The sequence below is a fragment of the Thamnophis elegans genome, chromosome 5 (genome assembly GCF_009769535.1).
Source record: "Thamnophis elegans isolate rThaEle1 chromosome 5, rThaEle1.pri, whole genome shotgun sequence".
Classification (NCBI taxonomy): domain Eukaryota; kingdom Metazoa; phylum Chordata; class Lepidosauria; order Squamata; family Colubridae; genus Thamnophis; species Thamnophis elegans.
Genome location: NC_045545.1, coordinates 44,971,058 through 44,996,790, shown reverse-complemented (window position 1 = coordinate 44,996,790; position 25,733 = coordinate 44,971,058). Strand labels below are relative to the sequence as shown.

At 38.4% G+C, this 25,733-nt stretch overlaps 1 protein-coding gene across 1 annotated transcript; it reads left to right on the top strand.

Moving 5' to 3' along the window:
* The first annotated feature begins 3,729 nt into the window (after window positions 1-3,729).
* On the top strand, window positions 3,730-25,108 carry SLC6A17 (solute carrier family 6 member 17). Its single transcript, XM_032218689.1, has 11 exons — window positions 3,730-4,009; window positions 12,721-12,878; window positions 15,059-15,185; window positions 15,865-16,046; window positions 16,725-16,835; window positions 18,657-18,898; window positions 19,540-19,732; window positions 21,457-21,649; window positions 23,228-23,387; window positions 23,639-23,801; window positions 24,740-25,108. Exons 1-11 carry the CDS (start codon window positions 3,730-3,732, stop codon window positions 25,106-25,108), a joined length of 2,178 nt encoding a protein of 725 aa, XP_032074580.1.
* The last annotated feature ends 625 nt before the right edge of the window (window positions 25,109-25,733 follow it).

The window sequence follows — 25,733 nt, the reverse complement described above, 5'->3', positions numbered from 1 at the left end:
CAACTGAAGAATTAAGAACTTTCGATAGCTATTATATTTAGGAACGTTAATCCCCTGAAACAAATAGAAAACTCTCTCCTCTTCTTGATGAATGCTGATATTGTTTAAAAATATTACGCAATATTGCTTCTATGTCATACGCTCAGTGAGAAGAATATTTTGCCATATATAGTAGCAGTTTCTCTTTTCTTATTTCACAGTGTTAAGAACAACTGAACATCTGCAAAGCACAAAAAACACATTACAGGGAAAACAGTAAACTGGATCATTACTGTCACTGCTATTGCAGCTAAATTATTAAAGGAAAGTAAATCCACAAGAAAAGCATACTCTCTCTTCCTGTTTAAGATTAGTTTAATTGGAATTCCATGAAAATCCATCTTTCTCTATGATCTCAAATAGCCTAAGTAACATAAGATTGCCTTTGAGTTTACTAAAGTCAGGAAAATATTGGTTAAAGTCAGGAAAATCTTGGTTACTAGCTTTGTATCCTTAATAATGTTAAAACATAATGTCATTAAAACATAATAATGTTAATGGCCAAGCCATTAGAATGAGCAGAACCTATTGTGTAATAAATTAGGCTTCAGCATCTCCTTCTTTGTCTTGGATTTAGTTTCAGTTAGCTTAATATAAACTAATTTATATACTCTAACAACTCTGTGTGATGTCTGTGTAAACAATATATTGATTATTAATGAAATTATCTTACGAGTTGAATAAACACAACATAATGACAAGCCAAGGATCTCCTAAAGCAAAACTAAAATTTAGTTGATTTAATCTTCCAGGAGAAGGAAGGGAAACTGCATGACCTCTGGCCTATCCTATATTACAGTGATGGCTAATCTATTTCCCATCGCGTGCCAAAAGTGCAGAGGGGTCATGCATGGACATGCCCACACCCTTCGTTCTATGCACGCAACCCCCACGCATGCGTGCCACCCCCCCGTGCATGTGTGTGCAACCCCCTGTGCATGCATGTGCGACCCCGCCCTTTCCCCGCTTTTGGCGGGTAATGGACCCATTTTTCGCCCTCCCCACGCTCCCAAGGCTTTCTAGGAACCTAGGGAGGGTGAAAACGGCCTCCCCAGTCCCCCCTGGAGGCCCTCTGGAGGCTTCAGGAGGCTTCCCTAAAGCCTCTGGAGGCCGAAAAATGGCCCTACAGGCAAACCGGCTTCAGGGAAACCTCCAGAGGACGAATAATGGCCGAAAATAAAAGCTAAAGTCAGCTGGCCAGTGTGCACATGTGTGCTGTATCTGACAGGGCAACACCTCACATGCCCAAACTAATGGCTCCGTGTGCCACCTGTGGCATGCATGCCATAGGTTTGCCATCACGGCTATATTAGAAGCAGCAATTTTTTTCTTTGATGGATACATTTGAAATTTTGAAAGCATGTTGTGGGGACTCTCACAAAAAGATAAGCATGGACACTGACAAAATGTCTGTCTGTTAGAAGGCTAACTACAGGGAGTCCTCGACTTACAACAGTTCAGTTAGTGACCGTTCAAAGTTACGATGGCACTGAAAAAAGTTACTTATGACCATTTTTATACTTATGACCATTACAGCATCGCCAGCAGATGCTTGGCAACTGAGTTATATTTATGACAGTTGCAGTGTCCCCGGGGTCACATGATCTCCTTTCGCAACCTTCTGACAAGCAAAGTGAATGGGAGACCCAGATTCACTTAATAACCCTGTTATTAATTTAACTACTGCAGTGATTCACTTAACAACTGTGGCAAGAAAGGTCATTAAATGGGGCAAAAATCACTTAACAAATGTCTCTCTTAGCAACATAAATCTTGAGCTCAATTGTGGTTGTAAGTTGTGGACTACCTGTAGTGGATTTCTTCTTATCATCTCTAGCTTCCCGCCCTCCTAACAATGCCTCTTGGGTTTATATATCAGTTATTAACTTTATATTTTAAAATAGTTTTAATAATAATACATGAAATATCAGATGGAGCAGAAATCCTTGTGGGCACCAAAGAGGTTAGTGTTTGGCCCACTGATGCTCATGGGGACTTATTGGTTATCATTTTGTAGAATAAAGTGAATGTTACATTGTGGAGCAACCTCAGTTGTTCCAAACTATACGCAAGCAGGAAAGTGCTAGTGAAAATAGCTTTTTAATAATCTCATTTTAAAATATGTTTTCAGGGAAATTAATCTGCATCAGTCTTGAAATAGTTCAGAACCAGGAATTCAGGGTGCAAACCAGAGGTGGTATTCAACAAGTTCTGACCAGTACTGGAGAACCTGTAGCAAAAGTTTTGAGTAGTTTGGAGAACCGGTAAATACCACCGCTGACTGGCCCTGCCCCCACGTATTCTCTGCCTCCCTAATCCCAGCTGATCAGGAAGAAATTGGGATTTTGCAGTAACCTTCCCCTGGAATGGGGAGGGAATGGAGATTTTACAGTATCCTTCCCCTGCCACGCCCATCAAGCCATGCTACGCCCACCAAGCCACACCCACAGAACTGGTAGTAAAAACATGTGCACACATTTAATGTGCACACATTAAAAAGCGAGGGACTGTGCTCTGTTCAGCTGGGGGAGGGTTTTCTATTGAGAGATGATAGTTCTTGAATGCAAAGCCAAGTAATCAATGGCTTCACTTGCAATGCCAAACACTTCACAGATATTATCTGTAGTACAAGTGTCACGGGCAATTTAATAGAAGATTTCTGGCCATTCTAGTTGCTCTGATAATGTCAGCAACAAAAAGATAACTTTAATGTTGGCTGCTCTTATGTGAGAACTGCCAAAGCTTGGTCTGCTCTTTACTGCTGCAGTATTTTAACCTAAATAGTTTCTGACACATTGTTGGCATTGCATGCACTTGGGGAAAAAATGTTAGATTAAAAACTACTGTAAATCCTCAGATTTTCATTGATTGGAAAAGGAGGCATCAAAATGAAGGGTGGCTAGTTATAAAGTTGCTTTATAGCTGAGAGGGGGAGCGATGGACCACATATGCCTCAAACCCTCTTTTTGTAACCCCCCCATCCCCCCAGCCCACATGTATTACATTTCAGTACCAAAACAATAAGAAATCAAAACAACTTTCAAGGTTTTGTTGGATATAATGAAAAATAGGTGCACGATCTTCCTTTAACCTTGAAATGAAATAAAATTTTCATACTCTTTTTACTTAATATGCCCAAGACGATGAATGTTCTCAAAAATTAATTAAATACTTGATATCACTATTCAAATAACCAATTATCCCAATATCTGTACCTAGAAAAGCTACTACCTGTTTTTATTGTGCAAATATATTAGCATATTGTATATAATGGAATGGCTTCCACCAAAAAAAATCTAAATTCTGTCTCCCGTCTCCAGCCCTATCTTTTATGGTTCCACCAAGTATTGCCAGCATCTTTTCAAGCATTATGGACTAGGAAATTGTTTTTTAAGAATGCAAAACTAAGACTTATGGACAATTGACTCTTATAGGCAATGTCCACGTCTGCAGGTGTGATTGAAGGATGATGAAGCACACAGAGATGGGTGAGCAGTGGAGAAAGTGGTAATGCACCCGACCATGTTTTAATTGGGTTTCCTTTGTGTATTCTTTTGCAGGTCTCTCACAAACGACTCACATCTGACGTGTTATCTGCAAAGCCAGCCCTTGCCCTTTTAAAGTTTGATTCCACCTGGCCTTGGAATAAATCCGTACTTAATCTATAAGTGGCTACGCCAGACCATCTCAATGCCTAAGAGCAGCAAAGTAACTCAGCGAGAACAGAGCAATGAGCCTGTCACAGAGTCAGTGGCTGATCTACTGGCTCTGGAGGAACCTGTGGACTACAGACACAGTGTCTTAAATGTGGCTTCAGAAAACTGGAACAAACAGCAGGTCGGGGAAGAAGCAGAGGATGACAGACCGGCATGGAACAACAAGCTACAGTACATTTTGGCTCAAATAGGCTACTCTGTGGGCCTGGGGAATGTGTGGCGGTTTCCATATTTGTGCCAAAAGAATGGTGGAGGTAAGCTCAATAGAGGAGGCGTCTGCTCTGCTTCTCTGTTCTAATGTAGAGGAAATAAGGCCATTTTGCCTTGAAAGCCATGATTCATGTGTTATATTAACTACACATGTACACCCTTCACCCTCCATTATTAGCTGGGCTGACCAAATTTTCTGGTTTGGAAGCCAGAGGTTCCCGATCCTTAGGTAACCCGGAGGGGCTCTTCAGTTTACAATTGATTAAAAAAAGTTAAGGATGAGGAAATTATTTTTAAAACCCCACAAAAACAGCACCAAAAAATGATGGCAAAGAAAACTTGGAGGGAAACAAAAAGGAAGAAAATGGCATTGGTTGTATTGCTAGTGGCATGGGTAAAGAGCCTAGTCTTTAGGGCTTCTCAAAATGCTAATACAGTGGGAATCATTTGAATGTGTGTGCGTGGGCTTCATTTCTTTGATTTGTAACCTTCCCTCCCCAAATTTTAGTTATAATTTGAACTTTGTATTCCCCCCCTCATTAGATATATGGGTCTATATGACTTTATTGCTTTTAGTCTTGTGTGAGACAAACAAAACAAACAAACAAATAAATATTAAATTAACCATATGCACCAATTAAAAAAAACACCTTGCAAATTCGCAGATCTCCTAAAAACTGGATGGTTGGGAGAGTGGTTTAAAAATAAGAATTGTAAGCTGCCCAGAGTCATTTGGCTGCGATGGGCAACTATAGAAGTTGGATAAATAAATAAACAAATAAACTCCAGAGCAAATGCATTGTATTATCTGGGGAGCAATGTAGGACAAGATTATTTTTTATCAAAAAATGTTAGTGCATTGTATTTTGTAATTGCTGTTATAAAAATAACATTCATTATTTTTGTAATTAACACATTTATTATGGTAGACAATATCATAATTTTTCTGCTAAAACATTCAATTTTTTTTCATGCATAATCCAACATAACATATGCTGCATAGAGAGTTTTCTACTGAAAGTGTGTTGCCAGCTCCTTTTAAAAATTTTTTTTCTGGAACACTGTGCTCAGGAGCTGACAAAATGATGCTGCATTTATTGGATATTTCCATGAAACGAAGCACCTCAGTTGTTCAGCTGAATGTACAACCCAAATTATATCTAGTTGTAGTTGCTAATCCTCTATATAGTTGGTATGTGCCTTGGTACTTGCATCTGATTGCATCTTGATTCTAGAGTTTATCTCTTGCTGATTTCTTAGAATTTTGTTGGTCTAATTCTGACCATCTTAGCATATTGGACGTTCTTGAATAGAGAATTCCTGTTTGTTGGAAAATTATTCTTGCATTCACATGATTTCTTTCCCCCATCATTGACTTGAAGAACATAGATATAGGCAGGGGTGTGCTTCAAAAATTGCAAGTAGTTCTCTGCCCGGCTGCTGGATGGGTGTGGCCATGGTAGGCATGGCCTAGTCAGCCTCCTGCACCATGGAGGAGGGATGTTTTTGTCCTCCTGGGCTCCTGAGGCTTTCTTTGAGTCTCTAGGAGGGTGAAAAATGGCCTCCCCAGGCTCTGGAGGCCCTCTGGAGGCCAGAAACAGGCTTGTTTCCAGCCTTCCTGAACTTCCAGTAGGCCCATTTTTCGCCCTCCCTGAGCCTCCACGCACACCCTGCACTTACTTGCATCCAAAATGGGCCATTGGGGACTCGTGGGAGGGGTGGGCGGGGTCAGCCAGGAGTGGGATTTGGGGGTTTTCTGAACTGCACAGAATCTTAGCTAGAGTTTCTCCCGAACCTCTGCGAACCCCCAGCAGCCCACAGGTAGTTTGCCATCTGGTCCCTGAGCATGTTCAGAGTCTTCATTAGGTTACTGTGTCATGTATATTTGAGGTTTTATGAAATCTACTCCCTGGGTGAGTTCACCTTCTTTATTAGCTTTTAAATTCAGATACAATCTTCTTTTTTAATATCAGATTTTTAAAATGAATTATTATGATGTGTTTGACTGGGTTAACATATTTTCCACAGAGTGTTCACAGTAATAGTACAATTACTTACACAAAATTTTTATCTTCTAACTCCCAACCTTAATGTGCTCATTATAATTGTAATATATTCTTTTATATACTTATTAACTCCTAACATTTTGATATTATATATGTCACTCAGTGTTCCACTGCATTTTCTATATCTCAACTTTCTATAAATGAATTAAAACCAATTATCAGTAAGATCTAATCAGTCCCAAATTTATATATCTAAGTCCTCTGGATTTATAGTCTTTATGGGCTATATTTCCCAATATATTTTTCCATCCTGTTAATCATAATAATAGTTTAAAATATACTTGGTCCTTGTCTTCCATTTCCTAATCTTAATATAAGTGTATTTATAATAAATTCTATTATATATGTGTGTGCTATTATTTTCCCAATTTAAACTTTCTACTTATTTCTATTATTTTTCAATATTGTTACTACCTTACAAAATATTGTTTCTCTCTCCATCATCTCTCAGACTTTCTAGAATTCATCATTTACTGATTTGGGGGGGGGGGGATTTGTTTATATTTCTCTCTTGAAATCTTATGTCTTTTTAACATTTTTACACAAACTGATTATTTCCTTTGTCTTATGCTTTAACTCCTTCTGCTGCGTCTTTTGAATATCCATCCATAATCCTTTCTTTGTTTTTGTGAGCTCCCCCTTCCCCCGCTCTATTCTATGATAAGCTCTTAAGGGATTGTCTATTTGACTTTTAGTATTTGTCATTGCTGTCTTTTCAGTATTTTTCTCTGCTTTTAATTTATTTCTATCTTTTTGTTTATTTTGCATTGTCCTTTCCACCACTCCTTCTAACTTCTCAGCTGTCTTCTGTGCATCATATTCATCTTTTCCCACCATTTGTTGAGTGCCCTCTACTTTCACATCTTTATCTTTAAATATTCCCATCAACTTCTTATGGTTCTTTATTGCTATGTCTAACATTCCTTCATAAAACTTTATTGTCTCCTGCTGGGTCATTTTGCAACAAATTAATATTCCTCTAATATCACAATATGTAAAAACTCTAAAAAACATATCAATTATTAGCAAGATCTAATCAATCCCAAAGTTATTTCTCCAAGTCCCCAAAATGTCTATAAATTTGTGCTTCTCAGTCTTTGTAATTTCCAATTTACACCTTCCAAATTGTCCAGATTTTAAAATCTTATTTATCTTTTCTTCTTTTTCTTTTTTTCCTCCTCCTCTTTTGTCACTTTTCTTCTTTTGCTTTGTAAGATGATCTATCATGTAATGTTAATAATCCAAATCCAATTTAGCCCACAAAGTTTCTTCCAATCTTCCAATCCGCTTTTCAGTATATTGTTCCAGTAGAGTTTTAGTGTTTACTTTAATTTGCCTTCTGAATCTTCAAGAAGCTCAGTAAATATTTCCTAGCATTCCAATTGCCTACTAAGATAAAGTCAAGGTCAGATAGTTTTTCAGATGTTATCTACTTTCTCTTCATTTTCTTTTGGATTTTGTATAATGCAGTAATCTTCTTCCTCCAGTAGATGGTTCCCCTGCTCCCAATTCCAGCTTTCCACAGAATATACAAAACCAGAAACAGCTGATTGTCACCCATTGGAGATAAAAGTTTAGAAAAGCAATTTCTCCCAATAGTGACTTTTCACGGTTCACCCACAAAAGGGCGAACGACAAAAGCGCGCCTGACTAAACCGCGGTGACAAAACTGCGAGTTCTAAAGCGCGCCGACGAATGAGTGCTGAAGCGCGCCGACAGAAGTGCGCCGACAGAAGTGCGCCGACAGAAGCGCGCTGTAACCCTAACCCTAACCCTAAACCTAACCCTTACCTTAACTTAAATCGCGCTTCTGTCGGCGCGCTTCTGTCGGCGCGTTGATGACATCGCGGTTTTAGCGCTGCGGTTTTTTCGGTGTGCTTTTGTCATGCGCGCATTTGTTGGGTCACGGTTCAGGAGAGCTTTCTTTGGATCAGTGAGGAAATTGTGTTTTCCTTGTGATCGATGAAACACCTCTTTTTTCACCTCCCCTTCAGGGAAGTTTAAACCCGTAGGGTCTCCCAGCAAGGAGTTGCTGGCTAAATTTCACGGAGCCCAGTGGAGCACCGCTATTTTCCAGCCATTCTTGCTGCAACATCAACTGGAAGTCCCAATCACCTGTACTTCTGATGCTCATTTCATTCTTTTGAATTTCAGTCCAGCAGACTATGCTCACTAATAATAGAAGATGCATGGAATTATATTGTTAATTTGCTTTGAATCATTTGTTTCTGGTTCTATTTTTAACCATTTTGATTTTCTTTAATATTTAAAAGCTAAGAGTCTAGTGTCTACATAAATAATACAAAGTGCAAACATATCTGCATTTATCTGAGAGCACTTTTATTGAATATACCTCAATAAAATTGTGCTGCCATTGTCTTGAATGTTGTGCTTCAGCCTTTTGTGCTGAACATCAGGCTATCCCAAAGCTTCATCTGTAAAATTATTTTTAAAATCTGTTTATGCAGGTGTTTTCAGCCTATGGGTCTCTGGTTATGTGTAGTCCTAAGCAACCACTTGTGAAGCTCACCTTGGCCACACAGCCCTTCCTTACTATTGTCCACATTTCTAGATGTCTGTTCATTGGTGGGCCACCAGAGAGTGCTGTTGTATTAAGAGGGAACCTTGCCATATATTTGTTTTCCAAGCACAGTTTTGGGAAAGAGGATTTATGTATTATATATATGTGCACAGAAATTTGACTGACCCTTTCATTCAGTATTGATCAAAGTATGAAGCAGTTTAGCAATGAATGGCAGTCCTTATTGCTGTAGGGAATGTTATGGAGATTCACTTAAGATAGCGATGTAAAGGTTTATGCTTTAAAGGTATTTCAGGGTTATATTGTTTTCCTGTGACCATGGGGTAAAACATGCTGTTATTTGTTTGGTCGGTGGACTTTTAACCAGATGCAACCTGTTTGGAGCTTTCATAGGGGTGAGAAAGATTTGAGGTGTGGGGGCTAGCTTTCTCAGAGCTATGGCATGCATTGCACCAATAGTATTGTGTGGGTGCCTTATTTATTTTTTCTCAAACTGCTTATCCAGCTATTCTGAATGTAAGGGAGGTTTTTAAAACCTGCTGATGCTGAATGTGCTTGGAATATTAATAGGAGGAGGGAAGGCTCACTTTATGTTAGAGAGCAGCTTCCAAGCGTTAATATTTTTAGATTTTCTGATCAGCTATTTATATTTCTCAATCTACCCAGTTAATTCTTTTCATTTAATGTAAGAATTATAGTGCTGCTATTTTAAGAATATTTTATGAAGAAGTTTCATCTAGCATTTCCAGGAATTATTCTTTTTCAGCACAGAGCTGCTGTGGGGACAATAAATGCAAAAGGCAGCATATGATTATGGTAGATGTGAGGTTGTTGAGGACATTGGCTCAGATAGCTTGCTGAGAAATATTTTGTTTAACCATTATTTATTAAGTAAATCACATCTGGCTGGGCTCACACCATATGCTGTGCTACAAAATATGTATAAAACGTGCATTGCCCTGAATCAGAACCAGATAAGGCTTATGATGACTTAGCACAATCATTGAATGTCTATCTGAAAATGAAACTGATGATTATCTTACAAATACGCACGTATATTTATTGTAAAAAGCTTACTCATCCATCTACCCATCAATTTATATGCTGCTGGAATCACTGCAGACCTTGAGTGGTTTATGTATCTGATATCCATTTCTAACATTAAAAACTCATCTGACCAAAATAAAAAATAAAGCTAATTAAATATAAAAATAATAATTGAATTAATTAATTAATTAATTAATTAATTAATTAAACCAAATAGACTCAAAGGACAGATTTGATAGACCACTAAGTTTTTTTCTGCCATCAGTTTTCTATGCTTATAAAACTTCCTGCTAATATACAAAAGTTATTTAATGTTTCCATGTTTCTACTCTCTCTAGTGAAATTTCCAAAACTAACACCAAATCATCTGCAAATACCCTTAATTATCAACAAATAACAACCCCATAAGTCTCTGATCTTATGTCTCTATTAAGTACCTCAAAAACCAAAATGAACAAAAGTGGAGGCAGTGGACATTCTTGTCTTATCCATTTTGAATTCCCCAAAGTTTTGTTAGTTCTCCATTAACAATTATTTGTTCTTTCTGAAAAGTACTAGATCTCACCATTTAATAAAATTAACTCCAAGGTTCATAGAGTATGTTTCAGGATTCTAAACAAAATAATCCAATTTAAATAGTTAAAGGCTTTCTTTGCATCTATGTCTTTTAGATAAAAACCCATATTGGTCTTCAATAACAAAGTCCTGTAAAATTATTTTCAATCTTTCAACCAAAATTATGGCAAACTGTTTGTAATCCTTCTTCAGTGAAGATATTAGTTGATTGTTCTTTGTTCAAGTCAAATCGTGTCCCTCTTAAGGCATTAATGATATATTTTCTGCAATGAACCTGGTGAAATGCCCTTATCTATAAGTTGTCCTAGTGAACTCCTGCATCTGTCTCCCAGTTTGGCAACTTTCTTTATAGTTGCCATGATGAAAAAATGAAAGTGTGTCAATTACTGTGGTGAAAGTAAAAGGCAGGTTTCTCATTTTTTTTTTTTTGCTTCTATCCTTAACACTCCCAATTATTTCTCTATAGTTACAGTCCCACAACATAGTTCATATTGTTCTTTTCTTCTTGTTTTGTAAAACCTTTCAGCTACTACTGTCGTTAAAAATAAACAACATTCCCAGGAAGATGTGATCTAATTAATTTTAGTATTTTCAAAGGCACTTTGTCAGGGGGGAAAAACTCTTCTATTTTTGAAATCTCTGTCCCCTTTGTCCATTTGAAACTTTCTTAGATCACAATCTTCTTAAACTTTTGACTTTTAAACTGAAATGCCTTTAAATGCCTGGAGGCTGTGTGGATCTGGATGGGGATAAACAGGCTCAAGCTCAATCCCTCCAAGACAGAGTAGCTGTGGTTTCCATCATCCCGATTTGTGCATCTTGTTCCATCTTTGATGATAGGGGGAGAAATTTTAGCCCCCTCAGAGAGGGTCTGCAATCTGGGCGTCCTTCTGGATACGCGGCTTAGTTTAGAAGAACACCTGATGGCCGTGACCAGGGGGGCCTTTTATCAGGTTCGCCTGGTATGTCAGTTGCGCCCCTTTCTGGATCGGGATGCTCTGTGCACAGTCACTCATGCCCTCATCCTTTCTCGCCTGGACTACTGCAACACTCTCTACATGGGGCTGCCCTTGAAGAGCACCAGGAAGCTTCAACTGGTCCAGAATGCGGCTGCGCGGGTTGTCATGGGGGCAGCCAGGTACTCCCATGTTACACCCCTTTTAGGCGGCCTGCACTGGTTGCTGGTTGTCTTCCGGGTGCGATTCAAGGTACTAATTATGACCTTTAAAGCGCTCCATGGCTTAGGCCCAGGGTACCTGCGAGACCACCTACTGCCACCGGTAGCCTCCCATCGTCCAGTGCGATCCCACAGAATTGGCCTCCTCAGGGTGCCATCGGCCAGACAGTGTCGGCTAGTGACCCCCAGGGGGAGAGCCTTCTCTGTGGGAGCGCCTTCCCTCTGGAATGAGCTGCCCCCGGAGCTTCCTATAATCCCTGACCTCCGGTCCTTCCGATGCGCTCTAAAAAGTTGGCTTTTCCAGCAAGCCAGCCTGGCGTGAACAAAACAAATCAAATTATTGATTACGGTTAATTTTAATTATTTTTTTAAAAAAATGTGTCATTGTCAATTTTAATTGGGTTTGGGATATCCTGTTTAATTTTTTCTTAACTTTTGTATTATATGTTTCTTTTAATGTTGTACGCCGCCCTGAGTCCTTGGGAGAAGGGCGGCATATAAATCAAATAAACCTAAACCTAAATCTAAAATAGCATCTACCCCCCCTCCCATCTTAATTTGAAAAGTAAGCCATTCACCAAAATCTTCACTGCCATTTGGGTATCTCTCTTAGGTTATCTCTCTTATGTCTGTTAGGTGGAAGAGCAGTTAAGGGTACATTGTAAATCCCTTGGCTCCTAAGCCGTTAAACTTGCAATTGGTCACAAGTAACTCAGTTCATGTTTCCCTCTCCTGGGAAACTTTTGTCCAAAGCAGAAGTGGGCGATCACCTGATTTCTCCTTCCTCCAGAGAAATTTCTCTCAAAATTGTCTCCTGGTGTGCTGCGCTGTTTCTGCTTGTGGAGCCCCTGGTGGAGAAAACTAACCAGCCATATCACCACACCCGGAAGCCCTTTTTACTTTTTCTTTTAGCCTTTTTCTTGATATAAATTTCTTTCTCTTTGCAGAAAATCTACATCCCACTGCATGTATTTATCTGAAATGGGATAGATGTCATTCCCTCAGAGAGCCTTAAATGTCCAACTCTGTAATTTTAAAACAGAAGCAATTTTAAAACAGAAGATGTGGCCAGTTGTTTATTTCTCCATTTCCCGTTGGGAAAACATAAAAAGCCATGAAGTAATGTGATAAAAGCAAGGTTTTTGCTTCAGAGCTGAATAAAAATGTGGTCTAATTCTGAAGAGCTATCCAAAGCCACTTGCTGTCTGAAACCCCAAATGGGTTTTTAAAACTTTGCCTCATGCATGCTGTTTGGTCTGCCTACAAGTGTTCAGGGCCGGGTGATTTTTTCTTATGATCTGTAGCAGAAAAAAAAAGTATCTAATTAAACATTCTTTTCCCTTTCAGGTGCTTATCTAGTCCCCTATTTCATTCTGCTCATCCTTATTGGACTCCCTCTGTTTTTCCTGGAACTGGCCGTAGGACAGAGAATCCGCCGGGGCAGCATAGGAGTGTGGAATTACGTTTGCCCTCGATTAGGTGGCATTGGATTTGCCAGCCTCTTAGTGAGTGATTGTATGAGTTTTTATGTCTTATACAGGCTATAAATTGGTGGATAATATTATGTAGGTGGTTTTGGGGTAAAAAATCTGGACCTAATAGTAAATTTGTGCATGATTTACAACATGTGGACCAAAATTCATAACTCCCAGTTATCTAACAAACAGCTAAAAAGGAAAGGAAAAAAATGGGATAATTAACTCAATTAATTTTTCTAAAATTTAAGAAGTTTGGTGTTACCTGGATAGGGTTTTTTTTTTTGCAACTCCATTCTATACTGGTTCATAAAATAAAGCTTTTGTGTGCAGTATCCAGATCTGCCTGTTGATGCATGTCAAAGTTCTACCAGGAAAAAAAAGAAGATAATGTCTGGCCATCAATAATCTAGCAGTTAGATAAAGTCATTACCTATAGCTAAGGGTGATTAATTATGAAATAATAAAATAAAAATATGTTAATATGTGGAGTCAATTAGGGATCTGAAATTCATGTTTAGGACAGCTTTAAAAAAAAACAAGCAAAAGCTGCACAATGTCATAAATGGAGTATCATCAAAGTTAAATGTGTTATATGTTCTACTTGCACTTATCAACATTGATAGCCTTTTCCTAAAACTCCAATTTTTTTCTGATTAGGAATTTAGGAAATAATCAGGATGTTTGCATTAGAAAAAAAGCCATTTAGGCTTGGGACATTTTATAAAATTTGTTGACTTCTAACGTTTAAACAACTGTGTAACAGGACATTACCACCGCAAAAAATTAATTCAGTATTGGAGAAATATTACAAGTCATCCTGAAAAGTATTTATTTCTAAGTGAAATGCCTAGAATATCAAGCAGTCTAATGGACGCAAAAGAAACATGATCTTGCTGGAAGATCTAAAAAGGAATAAATAATGCAGAAAACTAGGAGAATTATGATGAAGTAAAGAATAATGTTTGAGTTCGTTTTGCATGTTCTCCTACTGGATTTTACAATATTATATAAATTGTAGTTAATCTGGGAACTTAGCTCATTAGGAGAATGGCGCTGGTGGAGAGCAACCATTTTTCAATGGAAAAGATGGCAGTGTATGAAACTGTGCATGAGTTCCTTAATTTAACACCATCAATTTCCAGCAAAAATCTCTTTCATAAAAGTTCCACTGACCAGTTATTTGAGGATTATCAGAATAATGTAACCATTTTATCAGCATTTTATCCATACTACACTTTATTGCTAATATTATTAAATTCCACTTAATTGAAAAAAAATGAAGTCAAAATTCAGTACAAAACAGAATGATTCATCTTTTCAAACTATTTTTTTCTGCTTTATTCAACATTTATCAGATTTCTCTTTTGATTTAATGGCAATAGGTCAAGGTCATCAAATTTTAATTAAGATAAATTTCTGTTTCAGCTTGTGGGTTGTTGGTTTTTTTTGTCTGATAAACATTTTATATTTAGCTCAAGAGCTCTTATATAGTTTGACAGTTGCCATCTTTTCAATCACTGTTCCATAGGAGGACCATAAGGCAGAGCATCCCCCGCTGGATTACTCCTTTCTGAAAATCACTGAGCAATTGGCAAATGGGAAAACAATAAAATCTTTCAATCAGATCATTCTATGACCATATTAAACCAAGCAAATGCTGGTTAAGGATCAATACACTACAGTGGGTTGAACCTCTATACACCAAAGGATTCTATGACATGTATATTATTGTACTCATATGATTTATCTGCACTGAACCTAGTTCATATTTGCTTTCTTGGAAAATTCTTATTCAAAATTATCTTCATATTAAAAGAAGGGAATACATCAACACACACATAGGCTTCTGTGTCACATTTAATGTACACTCACATTTCTTGCTCATGCACACTGCTCTATTCATTTCAATGGGTGAAATAGATCTATGCCATCAACTGAATGAAAACATGAACTACAGTCTCTGAATTAGATTGGCTTTTGGGAGCATTCTGTTGGTATATAAAGGCTCCCAGATTCATGGAGATTAAATATGTTCACAAAACCATTCATAAAGAAAGTCCATGTATGATACATGATATGGTAAATAAATAAGTAAATAAATGGCAATGGGGCATTTTCTGGGGTTCACTTTAGAAGGTCCTCTTCCTTTATTTGAATGAAATATTATTATGTAAGAGCTAGGCATAATTTCAATTTCCTTTTGCCAGGTCTCCTTGTTTGTTGGACTCTATTATAATGTGATCATTGGATGGAGCATCTTCTACTTTTTCAAATCCTTCCAGTATCCTTTACCTTGGAGCGAATGTCCTATTTTTAAAAATGGCTCAGTGGCAAGTGAGTAGCCAGTTTTTGCAACTCTTGTGTATAGGGGAAAGAAGATGAGGCAAATTTCCATTCTAATTATCTACTTTTTATTAGAATAATAAAAGCCATAAAGATAATTGTTGAAATAGTACTTAATGCTGCTTCCTATTTAAACCCACTAAGAAGTGTAGGATGCACTCACCTTTTTTCTTCCTTCTGAGAGAAGCACAAAGTATTCATTTGCCTGTATCTGAAAGGAATAATGTTGCTCTCTTTTTCTGTTATGTTAAGAGTGTAGCATAGCACAGTCTTCCATTCCAACAAAAAGACAATAGCTCAGGTCTGTTTCATCCTGCTAGAATAAAAGAATGTATTAGTGGGTAAGAAATAGTTTTGCCCAAAGGATGCAACCGAGACACTTTGGAAGTTAATGGAGCATTTAATAGACTTTGAGCATCTCCCAGCATATAGATGAATCTTTTATAGTGAGTATAAATCACACCATTTATTTAATCTTTAATTTTGGATAGTAACATTCTCCCCACGTCCATTTCTGAAAAAGACCTCTAGGCATATTTCCTGATGTGTCCTATGGATTGGTTCTAAATAAATTCTACCTCACTTAGCTACACCTGAGGCATGTCACTGTCAAATGCCAACTCAAAGATCTGTAGGAAATCTATTCAATCCAAGTTCTTATCTTTTGCAGTCATAGAACCGGAATGTGACAAAAGCTCTGCAACCACTTTTTTCTGGTATCGTGATGCCCTGGACATTTCCAGCTCCATTTCAGAGAGTGGTGGACTTAACTGGAGAATGACCTTATGCCTGCTGACAGCTTGGTTCATTGTAGGCTTAGCTATGATAAAAGGAATCCAATCCTCAGGAAAAGTAAGTATAATGGATGATGGGTTGAAACAGAGAATAATGGGACATTTAGAATTGATTGATAACCCTTCTTTTAAGTCTATAAATCAGTAGTCACTACTACACATCCAAAGTGTTCAAGTGAATGCTGAAAACATGCGGATTTTGTCTAAACACTTGCGAAGTATAGGTATGCCATGTTCCATGGTCTTGTGCTTTTTGGTAGTTATTTAAAAGACAAGCATGTGATCAGGTCCATGGCTGTTATATATTTATAGATAGATAGAGAGACAGAGAGAGACAGAGACAGATATAGATTCATCTTGTAACATATATATTACAAAATGAATGAACAAATGTATTGTAATCATTTTTATGGTCTATGGCTACTTCACCAATGTTTACTGGTGAATGTATAACTATGTCCTTGTTGATTTTTTTGGCAATGCATGGAAGTGGTTGCCATCATCTTCTTCCAAAATGTTTTTCAGTTTCTCAGTCTAGTGGACTGCCCTTCTGGAAATCATAGTTCTGTTTACAAGGAGGCTAGGAATATCCAGAAGATATTTTTTTCTTGTCTCATCAAATTGAAAGTCCCAACATTTTTATAGAAAAGTATGACACAGTAAAAAAAATACTAATTAGTTTTGATGCCTGTTGATGCTACTGCTGATTTACATCAACATCCTCTTCCTCACTTAGGTGATGTATTTCAGTTCTCTCTTTCCATATGTGGTATTGATCTGCTTCCTGATCCGGGGTTTGCTTTTGAGAGGGGCAGTAGATGGGATTCTACATATGTTCACTCCTAAGGTAAAGACTTTTTGAAAATACCTTGACATTATTGTTAGTTCCTAGCAACTGTTCAGACAGGTGCCAGCAGTTTCTTGGCAAGATTTCAGAAGTGGTTTGCTTTCACCTCCTTCCAAGATCTGAGATTCACCCAGTTGACTTTGTGCCTAACTATTAAGGTGGGTCTCCAGGTTTTCTCACTCTACATTCACCCTGAGTGGTAGTTTAGGCTGAGGGAGAAGAGCTTTCAGGGGGTCATTACGTATACTTGACTTACAAAAGTTTGCTTAGTGACCATTCAAAGTGACTGGAAAAAGTGACATGACCATTTTTCACAGTTATGACTATTGCAGCATCCCCATAGTCACATGATCAAAATTTGGATGCTGGGCAATTCATTCATATTTATGATGTTTGCAATGTCCCAAGGTCACTTGATAACCTTTTGTGATCTTTTGACAATGTCAACAGGGAAATTAGATTCAGTTAACAAACCTGCTACTATCTTAATGATTGCAGTGATTCAACTGCAATCATTAACAACTGCGGCAAGAAAGCTCATGAAGTGGGGCAAAATTCACTTAACAACTATCTCACTTAGCAACACAAATTTTGGGCTCAATTGTGGTTGTAAGTCAAGGACTACCTGTAATTAAAACTTAACGGAGGTTTTCTGTCACTAGTTTTAATTCTGCCTTAAGACACCCGCCCCCCCCCTTTTGGGTGGTGGTGGTCAGATATGTAGAAATAATAATTCAGTTGCTGGATATTATCCCAGAATGTTAGCATCTTCCTTATGGAAATTTCTGCATCATTGGGTGACCTTTTTTATATCGCTTGGGGATGTTTTCAAAAATGATTTGGAATGTCTGGATTGTCAGACAGATGCCATCTGCAACTCCCAAAACATATCATCTTTATCTGGAACTATGTGCTAGCTGTGGAGAGCAGCTGCATGATCTTGGCAGTTTTGAGAAAGGACGAACTAGGTGTTAAGTTTGCACTGCTGAGTGAAATTTTGAAATTGAGCACCTTTGGCAAATTGAATCTGAAGTCAATTTTCCTACATTATCTTTCACTTATTCACTACAGTACTCTTTGTATAACCTTTATTTTTAGTTTAGTTCTGATAGCACTAACATTTAGCACTAGCACTTAGACTTATATACCACTTTACAGTGCTTTACAGCCCCCTCTAAGTGGTTTACAGAGTCAGCCTATTGCCCCCAACAATCTGGGTCCTTATTTTACCCACCTCGGAAGGATGGAATGCTGAGTCAACCTTGAGCCTGGTGAGATTTGAACTACCAAATTGCAGGCAGCCAACCGTCAGCAGAAGTACCTTGCAGTACTACACTCTAACCACTGCACCACCGTGGCTCTGGAGCACAGCGATGCTGCTCCATTGACAAATTTATTTTATAGTTTGTAATTTGATGGCTACTTAAGAGTTAAATAGTGTTCCAATGAGTAATACTGAACAAACAGCAAAATTATAATCCATCAAGTAAAAATCATATAAAAACTAACTATGTTTTATGACTTTAAGCTGCCCAGAGAATATAATTTATTGGGCAATATTAATATATAAACACTCCAAACAAAAAATTTCCCGATTTAAATAGATCTTTAAAATGCCCCAACTTTTTGGGATTTGCCCATTATCATCCATAATTCCATTGGCAGAGGAGAAATTTATTGCACACTTGCCAGCATAAATACAAAAAGTATACCTACAATATTTCTCCTTGTTTATAAGTTGTGATACTGTAGGCATTTCCCTTCTCACCAACAAAGATACAGGGATGACTTAACCTTTCTGTCTGTCTCTCTTTTTTGCAGCTTGATAAAATGTTGGATCTCCAAGTATGGCGAGAAGCTGCCACTCAGGTCTTCTTTGCCCTTGGTCTTGGTTTTGGTGGAGTTATTGCCTTTTCCAGTTACAACAAGCAAGATAATAACTGCCACTTTGACGCAGCCCTTGTCTCCTTTATCAATTTCTTCACTTCCATCTTGGCCACATTGGTTGTTTTTGCTGTGCTGGGCTTCAAAGCCAATGTCATGAATGAAAAGTGTGTGGTTGAGTAAGTACCTCCTTCCTTCTCTGTCCAGGTGCTTTAGGCACATATAGTTATCATTTCTGAGATGCAGCTTTATGCTGATTTGCAATTTCAATCATCTGTCATTCTCCTCCAAGTGGATTGCTGTCTCGACTTTACAGCAAATAGAGATCTTTTCATTATATAGTTTCTGAAGAAATTGCTAGGAGTAATAAAACTAATTCTTGTAAAGGTAAAAGTTCCCCTCGCACATATGTGCTAGTCGTTCCCAATAGTGCCCATTTCTAAGCCGAAGAGCCAGCAATGGCCAAAGACGTCTCCATGGTCATGTGGCTAGCATGACTAAATGCCAAATGCGCACGAAATGCTGTTATCTTCCCATCAAAGGTGGTTCCTATTTTTCTACTTGCATTTTTACATGCTTTCGAACTGCTAGGTTGGCAGAAGTTGGTAACAGGAGCTCACTCTGTTACGCGACACTAGGGATTCAAACCGCCAGACTGCCAGCATCTTAGCTACTGAGCCATCGCATCTTCACTGAGCCACCTTTAATTCTTGTACGTCAGCCTAAAAATGATGGCTTATTTTGCTGACAGTAGGTGGATTCATTGTATGTTGAAACCTGCAGAATGTCTCTGTAAGTACATCTTTTTTTTCTGTTGTAGAAATGCTGAGAAGATCCTGGGTTATCTGAACACAGATATCCTCAGCCATGCCCTGATACCACCCCAAGTGAACTTCTCCCATCTCACAGCCAAGGATTACACTGAAATGTATGCTGTGATAAAGACAGTGAAGAAGGATCAATTTGAGAATCTGGGGTTGGATCCTTGCCTTCTGGAAGACGAGCTTAACAAGGTATGTTTAAAGACTGGCATTTTGGGACATCTTAATTCCTTTGAAAAGAAAGAGATGAACTACAAGACAAAGGACACATTATAATTCTTCTGAAACAATCTCTCTTCTGGAATGAAGACATGATCAAATATTGCCCAAATGTCAAGTCCCTTATATAAATTGACTGTAGATATTGGATTGGTTTGTAAATACTGATAAGTTCTTAATATGGTTTGTTGTTGACATGGTCAACACTTTGTCCTACAAGAGACTGAGGACTAGGTTAGATGCGGCCACATCCAGTCCCTCCACAGATAATCAACCAATGCAGTCTCAGTACTATATCCAGATTTAACCCTAACTGAAAGAGTACTAGATTAATCTGCTTCCTGTAGGCTTTCTGAAGCTGTAATCTTATCACCTGTCCATTTCGTTAGGGGGCGGGGGTATCAATTGGCACAAATTCATTCCAAATAACTGGGCAGTCCATGCATTGATCACCTCAGCTGGACTTACACAGCCAGAGGCCAACTTGGACCTCATCTGAGGAACTTATCTAGCAGATGTCTAGAACATTCCTCATAGTGGCCTCTGATTCCAAGCAGTGACTAAAGTTTCAGATGTATAGGATCCAGAGGCATCTTTGTAAAGAAAGGTGATATAATCCTCTTCAAAATCCTTTTGTTTTGAAGTAATTATTTATAATTATGAAATAATTATCTTTTTAATGATTTAAAATAAAGCCAGGTAAGGCAAGGAATCTTGGAGATGCCAAAGAAAATCAGATGCTGATTTGATGCTCTTGAAAATTATTGGTTGGATACAGGGGACGGGCGTCAAACCCGCAATGTCACATTGTCTTGTGATGTATTGCGACTCCCCCCTTTGCTAAACCAAGAGTGGGTGTGGCCAGCACATGATGCATCCAGCATGTGGGCTGAAAGTTTGACACTCCTATATGGGGTATAGCTGAGCGAAGATCCTCTAGCTGGTTTATCATAGAGACATGATACATAGATCCAGAAGATTGGCTCAGACATCTTTTGTTTTTGTTGTTAATGTATTTATTGTAGCAGAATTACAATAGGAAATGCCTCTGTCCACAATTTTGTCACTGGTTTTAATGTTCTGAGGTTTCTGAAATCTATTGCTAGTTAGCACTCATTTCAAGGGTACTGAGTGGAAACATCTATGATAAGAAAATCCCATTGGATGTCAAACCTGATGTGAAAGAAAGTTCATGAATTTTTTTCACTGTGAAGTAGTTTTTGTCAATGTGTTGGCCATAATTTGTTGAAATGGTGGGTTTCCTTTCTCCACAGCTATTGAAAGAAAGAGATTCAGAACTTATGGACCATGAATGAATAAACGTGCTTGGGTCATTTGAAGTTACTGAGGTTGGGAAAACTTGAGGAATAAATACTCATCCCATCATATCTATGATATACATGCAATATAAAGCCAGAGTTTATTTTATCTCTTGCAGAGCATGTATATATAGAAAGCAGCAGATGCTTGTGCAGTCCTCAGTACATGCATGCTTTTGCCTCTATTTATCCACATAGGAAATTCCCCTCATTGGACCAGAGGGTAATATGTAATTGGCTGTTTGGCTCTGAAAGCTTGTAGTTTTGCAGACAGAAATCTATTGACAAGCATATACACACACATACACCACATCTGCTTTTATAAAACTCTTTCTGTTGTCAAGAATAACATAAGCATCTTCTTTTGGCTGTGTACAGTCAGTGCAGGGAACTGGCCTCGCATTCATAGCTTTCACAGAAGCAATGACCCACTTCCCAGCTTCTCCTTTCTGGTCAGTGATGTTCTTCCTGATGCTGATAAACCTGGGTTTGGGGAGCATGATTGGGACCATGGCTGGCATCACCACACCCATCATTGACATGTTCAAAGTGCGCAAAGAAGCATTAACAGGTAAGGTAACCTTCTCAGGGAAATGCAAAGAGAAAACTGCAGTGTAATAGGGCAGTTGTAAAACCTTTGGTTTCAAGAGTTATATTTGAGCCAAGGTGGCGCAGTGGTTAGAATGCAGCACTGCAGGCTATTTCAGCTGACTGCTAGCTGCAGTTTGGCAGTTCAAATCTCACTGGCTCAAGGTTGACTCTGTAAACCACTTAGAGAGGGCTGTAAAAGCACTATGAAAGCGCTATTGCTATTAGAGCTGATCAGTCTCGGTCAGAGGTGGGTTGCTCCTGTTTTGGCCCACTTGGGCTGAACTGGTAGTGGAATTCAGGCCTGGGTCACAGAACCGGCAGTGACCCACGCCTGCCACACCCCCAAACCAGTTCCCTTGCCGCTGCTGGGCCGCCACCATTTTGGTTTTTAGTGATTGCGCATGTGCAATTCTCTGTAAATTGTTCTGCGCCTGCAGAACAATGGGCCAATACTTAATGGGCCCATTAAGCCACAGGTATCCTTTCTCTTCCTCCAATGTCCTAATTCAGAACCTTAATCAGGAAGCAGGAATAGCCTTTTCCTTTCAGCATCTGGGAAGTTAATCTTATAATCATGATCATAATAGCTAATCATTTTGATCATTTTTCTAATAGCTATTAAGTATTGCTTTACAGAACAGTTTGTGGTGAGTAGGTCTGAGTGGTGTTTGGAAAGTGGTTTTGTGACTACATCATATTTTATGTATTGTTACTTGGAAGTAAATATTCCTGGTTTCAGTGAAATGTAGTGTGATAAAATAATATATGTAATTTCAGTCCAAATGTAGCATATAAATGGGAGGGTTCTCTATGGGCTAAACTTGACCTTGAGTTCACCCAATCTGCACATTCTTAACTGGAGCCATCTCTAATCCATAAATGTTGTGATATGTGGCATCTTTGCTGATTTGCTCAGTTAAAATTAAAGCATTTTCTCTGCAATACATCATACCATTAAGTCAAGTTTCTCCCAGACTTATAGCAAAATTTGTTTTACCTTTCTCTAAAGATAATTTATCCTGTTTGTATCATGATACTTTGCAAGCTTTTGCATGTTTACTTGGAAGCAATTCCTATGGAAATAATCCCTATTTTCTGCAACGGCTACTTACTCTCAGGGAAGCATGCACACTGGAATCATGTTTTTAAACACAGGAGGATTAAATGCTATGCTCTATCCTGCCTTTAGTTAGCTTCCCTGTAGGGATGAAGAGGGACTGCTTAGCATAAGAGCATAGTGCTTACTGTACAAAGAAGTTCAGCTGGATCCTGCATTTGGTCTTTTACACTCATTTGCCTGTTTGCCACTGAATGCACATACCAATTCTGTCATGCCTAAACATGCGATAGAAGTGCATTTATTTATTCCACAGTATGGACTATATTCATGATTTGTGAACTTCTATTCAGGACTTTTTATTTTGTGAATTTTTTTTTTAGGCAGTAGAATTATATCCATAGGATAAACATAACAAAATATGTTAACAAGACCAACATAACAGCCCTTGCATCCAAGAGCAAATTATGTGTGTTAACTATTGTCATCTGCTCCTTACAGTTGGCTGTTGCATTTTTGCTTTCCTGGTGGGTCTGATCTTTGTGCAACGCTCAGGCAACTATTTCGTCACCATGTTTGATGATTATTCTGCAACGCTGCCACTCACTCTCGTGGTAATCCTGGAGAACATTACTGTGGCTTGGATTTACGGTACCAAGAAGTAAGAGTTATTTCAAAAGAAATCAGTGGAACTGATGTTCTTATATTTCTTCCTTCTTTTGCTTCTAAAACCACTTTTTATATAATGGCCTTACCTGATCACAAAATCCTCAGATTTCTTGATTCTTCTTTAGATTTCTAATGCCAGCAAAGTTTTTTGATTTCTGGATTTCTCCATCCAGTGTGAAATAAGAAGACAGAAATCTGGCATTTGTGCTTCACCTGTTCACTTTCTTCCTTCTCCCTTTTTAGATTCATGCAGGAATTAACAGAAATGCTGGGTTTCCGGCCTTCCAGCTACTATTTTTATACATGGAAGTATATTTCACCCATCTGTATGGCTGGCCTGATGACGGCCAGTATAATTCAGCTAGCAGTCAATCCACCAGGTTATAGTGCCTGGATAAGAGAAGAGGTGAGTCTGCCTAAATTATACGTCAACATTTTCAAATCCATAAATTGCGCATCAGCATGAAACCAATCCATTTCATTTGCATAGGCTGCTGCATATAGTTGATCATAAACAGTGTGGCAATATGTAATTAAGCCACTGAATCCTCAGCGCAGATGAAATTACGTAAATACTAGATCAGGGCCCATATACATTAAGCCAAAAGAACCCTTGATCTGACAATAGAATGGCGATTGAACATTAGAGATCCAAAGAACTGTGATATTTTCTTCCCCCTTCATGTAATCCTTCAAGTTAGCACCATTTTATATAACCCAGTTTCATACGCTTTAAAATAAGGTAGTCCAGAATTATGTTTTGGCAGGGCACTACGAAGACTCTGACTGAAAAATGATTTTAGCATTTATTCCTTTGGCAGGAAATTCCTAGATTATGAAACTGGTCCTAGATTATGGAAGCTACTTTTTTCATATCACTTTTCAAACAAAAGCGACTTGGTTGAGTTGGGTGGCTACAGTAATGAAATAAATCGTCACTAGTCAACATTAGGGAAGGATTGTACATATATTAGTGAGAGAATAAAGGTAAGGTAAAGGAGTCCCTACGGCTTTTACTTTGCAGTCATAGCCGACTTTAGACTACTAGAATTGTATTTTTATATACTTGGAGGTGTAAGCTGCCTAAAATGAATAGGAAGCAGACAAATTGTTGACACAGAAAAGGAATATGAATATGAATATGAAATGAAGAGAAAGGAATATTGTTTACTGGTAGCAGTTTAATTCCTGTAAACATCTCCTTTCAAAATGTGTTCCTTCTCTAAAAGATGATGGATGAGGAATGGTTTTATGCTTGCCTTAGTTCCAAAGAACTACTAAGGTAATTATTATATGCATAATACCAATAATATATGCCGAATTATTTTTCCCCTTTCCTTCCAGGCAACGGAGAAGTTTCTCTATTACCCCAAATGGGCAATGGGCATACTTGTGTCTCTGATCATCTTGGCCACCCTTCCTCTGCCTGTCATCTTTGTCCTCCGCCAATTCCATCTGCTGTCAGATGGTTCTAATGCTTTGTCAGTCACATACAAAAAGGGGCGTATGATGAAGGACATATCCAACTTAGAAGACAATGATGAGACCCGTTTCATCTTGAGCAAAGTTCCCAGTGAAACCCCTTCTCCAATGCCTGCACATCGCTCTTACCTGGGCCCTGGGAGCACGTCCCCAATGGAAATGAGTAATGTTGCCAATGGACGCTACAGCAGTGGGTACCTCATGGATACCACTCCTGAATCTGAACTGTGACCATCAACCAGTAGCCTTCCCCTACTTCCTGGGTGAAAGAGAAGATAGTCCTGAAGGAGGACAACTGTTCTTTTTTTTTAAAAAAGCTTCCCATCATGCATAGCAACCAGAGGTAGATGATATCAAGTGTAAAAGGTTGAGAAGGAAAGTTGCTTTCCTTCTGGTGCTCTTCAAATGAAATACCATAATTTTCCTCAGTGAATAAGAGGACATTGCAATAAATCTTATGGGCAAAAGGGAAATTTTAGCTAATTGGTATTGAAAAACATAGATAACCTGTTTCAAGAAATCTAAGATTGGGGGAGAGAGATGGAATAAGGAAACAGCCAAAGCAAAAACAAGAAGCAGCTGGTTCCCTGACTCTTTCTCTTTCCCCATCCCTTACTTTTAGTTAGGAGAAGAAGCTTTTGTCCCATTTGCTAAATAACGACCACTATTCATAGCACAAGATTTTAAAAGCCCTATATGTATTCTACCAGGACCATATCCAAGTTGCACAATCTTAGTGAAGAGTTCTTACAATTCTTCAATAAGATACATTTTGTGTACAAAACACATTAGAATGCTTGTTGTTGCATTATGTGAGATTGGTGATGTTATTGCTGAAGGTGGATAAAAAAAAACC